Source organism: Manis pentadactyla, chromosome 9 (assembly GCF_030020395.1).
Source record: "Manis pentadactyla isolate mManPen7 chromosome 9, mManPen7.hap1, whole genome shotgun sequence".
Lineage (NCBI taxonomy): Eukaryota > Metazoa > Chordata > Mammalia > Pholidota > Manidae > Manis > Manis pentadactyla.
Genome location: NC_080027.1, coordinates 17467772 through 17469196, shown reverse-complemented (window position 1 = coordinate 17469196; position 1425 = coordinate 17467772). Strand labels below are relative to the sequence as shown.

The following is a 1425-nucleotide window of genomic DNA, read 5'->3' as shown; positions in this document are numbered from 1 at the left end:
TGTGAACAGATTAATAAATGAAGAGAACACTCCTCATATACAATGAATGTAATGGAGATGCAAGACTTAAAAATATTCTGTTTGTGTGGATTTGTATCACGTATTGGTCCATTTTGGTGTGTAATTTATGGAAAATTAAACCTTCTTTGTCCAAAGGTAGTGTGAAATTTGTAACAATCCATTCATATTCTCAGTATTATGATTTAAGATGATCCTGAAGGGATAATATGTTTTTAAAAATCTCAAAAACAGTGAAGTCAGTAATAACCTCCTTTCTTCTGCAACCTCTTCAAGGCATCTTTGATTTCCTTGTTCCTCAGACTGTAAATCAAGGGATTCAACATGGGAGTCACCACTGTGTAGAAGACCGATGCAAATCTGTCAAACTTGGAAGACCCACCAGAGCTGGAACTCAAATAGACAAAGCTACTTGAGATATAGAAGAAGGAAACTGCTGTCAGGTGAGAAGCACAGGTGTTGAAAGCCTTGGATCTCCCTTTAGCTGTAGTGATCTTCATAATGGAGATGACAATATAGACGTAGGATATCAGGATAACAAGGACACTTATTATTGCAAAGATCATTGTTACTATAGCAAGTATGAGTTTGGCAGAAAAAGTGTCAGTGCAGGACAAGACTAACAGTTGGGGCATGTCACAGAAGAAGTGGTGGATGACATTAGGCCCACAGAAGTGGAGTTGAATAATGGCACACAGTTGGGATACAGAACCAGAGATTGAAGCCATATAAGATCCCAGCACCATCCCAACACAGAGGGTGGGTGACATGACTGATGAATAGAGAAGTGGATTACAAATGGCAGCATAGCGGTCATAAGCCATGGCTGTCATGACACAAGACTCACTCAGTCCCATGGTTGCAAAGAAGAAGTACTGAACAGCACAACCCACTACAGTGATACTATGCTGTTCCAGGAAGAAGTCAGAGAGCATCTTGGGGGCTGTGGAGGTCACATAGCAGATGTCTATGAAAGACAGGTTACTGAGGAAGAAGTACATGGGTATATGGAGGTGGGAATCCATCCTTATTAAGATGATGAGGCTCAGGTTCCAAGTCAGAGTTGTAACATAGATCACCAGGAACACAACAAAGAACACTGCTTTCATTCTGGGAAAATCTGAGAACCCCAAGAGGATGAAGTAGGTGATCTCTGTAATATTTCCTGTCCTAATCATAGCCTTGCTGCTCCTAAGATGAGAAAAGAGACAAGAGAAAGAATGGTTGATTCAAGTGAAATGTGACCGCATTATAGTTCTCCCATGTGCCAGCTTTTTCCTCCACTGAGCCTCAGAAAAAGGGAAATGCTCACTGGTCTGGTGGAAACACAGCACTTTTTTAATCACACATTATCAAGGATAACCTGTTCAGTGCTTCAGGTTCTCAATTAAAGCATGAGTTCCCATG

The 1425-nt window shown here is 40.9% G+C and overlaps 1 protein-coding gene across 1 annotated transcript; it reads right to left on the bottom strand.

Annotated features, from left to right (window-relative positions):
• Positions 1-257: 257 nt before the first annotated feature.
• Positions 258-1196, bottom strand: LOC118909722 (olfactory receptor 5AN1-like). Its single transcript, XM_036880467.2, has one exon. The coding sequence runs from the start codon at positions 1194-1196 to the stop codon at positions 258-260; it is 939 nt and encodes a 312-aa protein (XP_036736362.1).
• Positions 1197-1425: the final 229 nt, after the last annotated feature.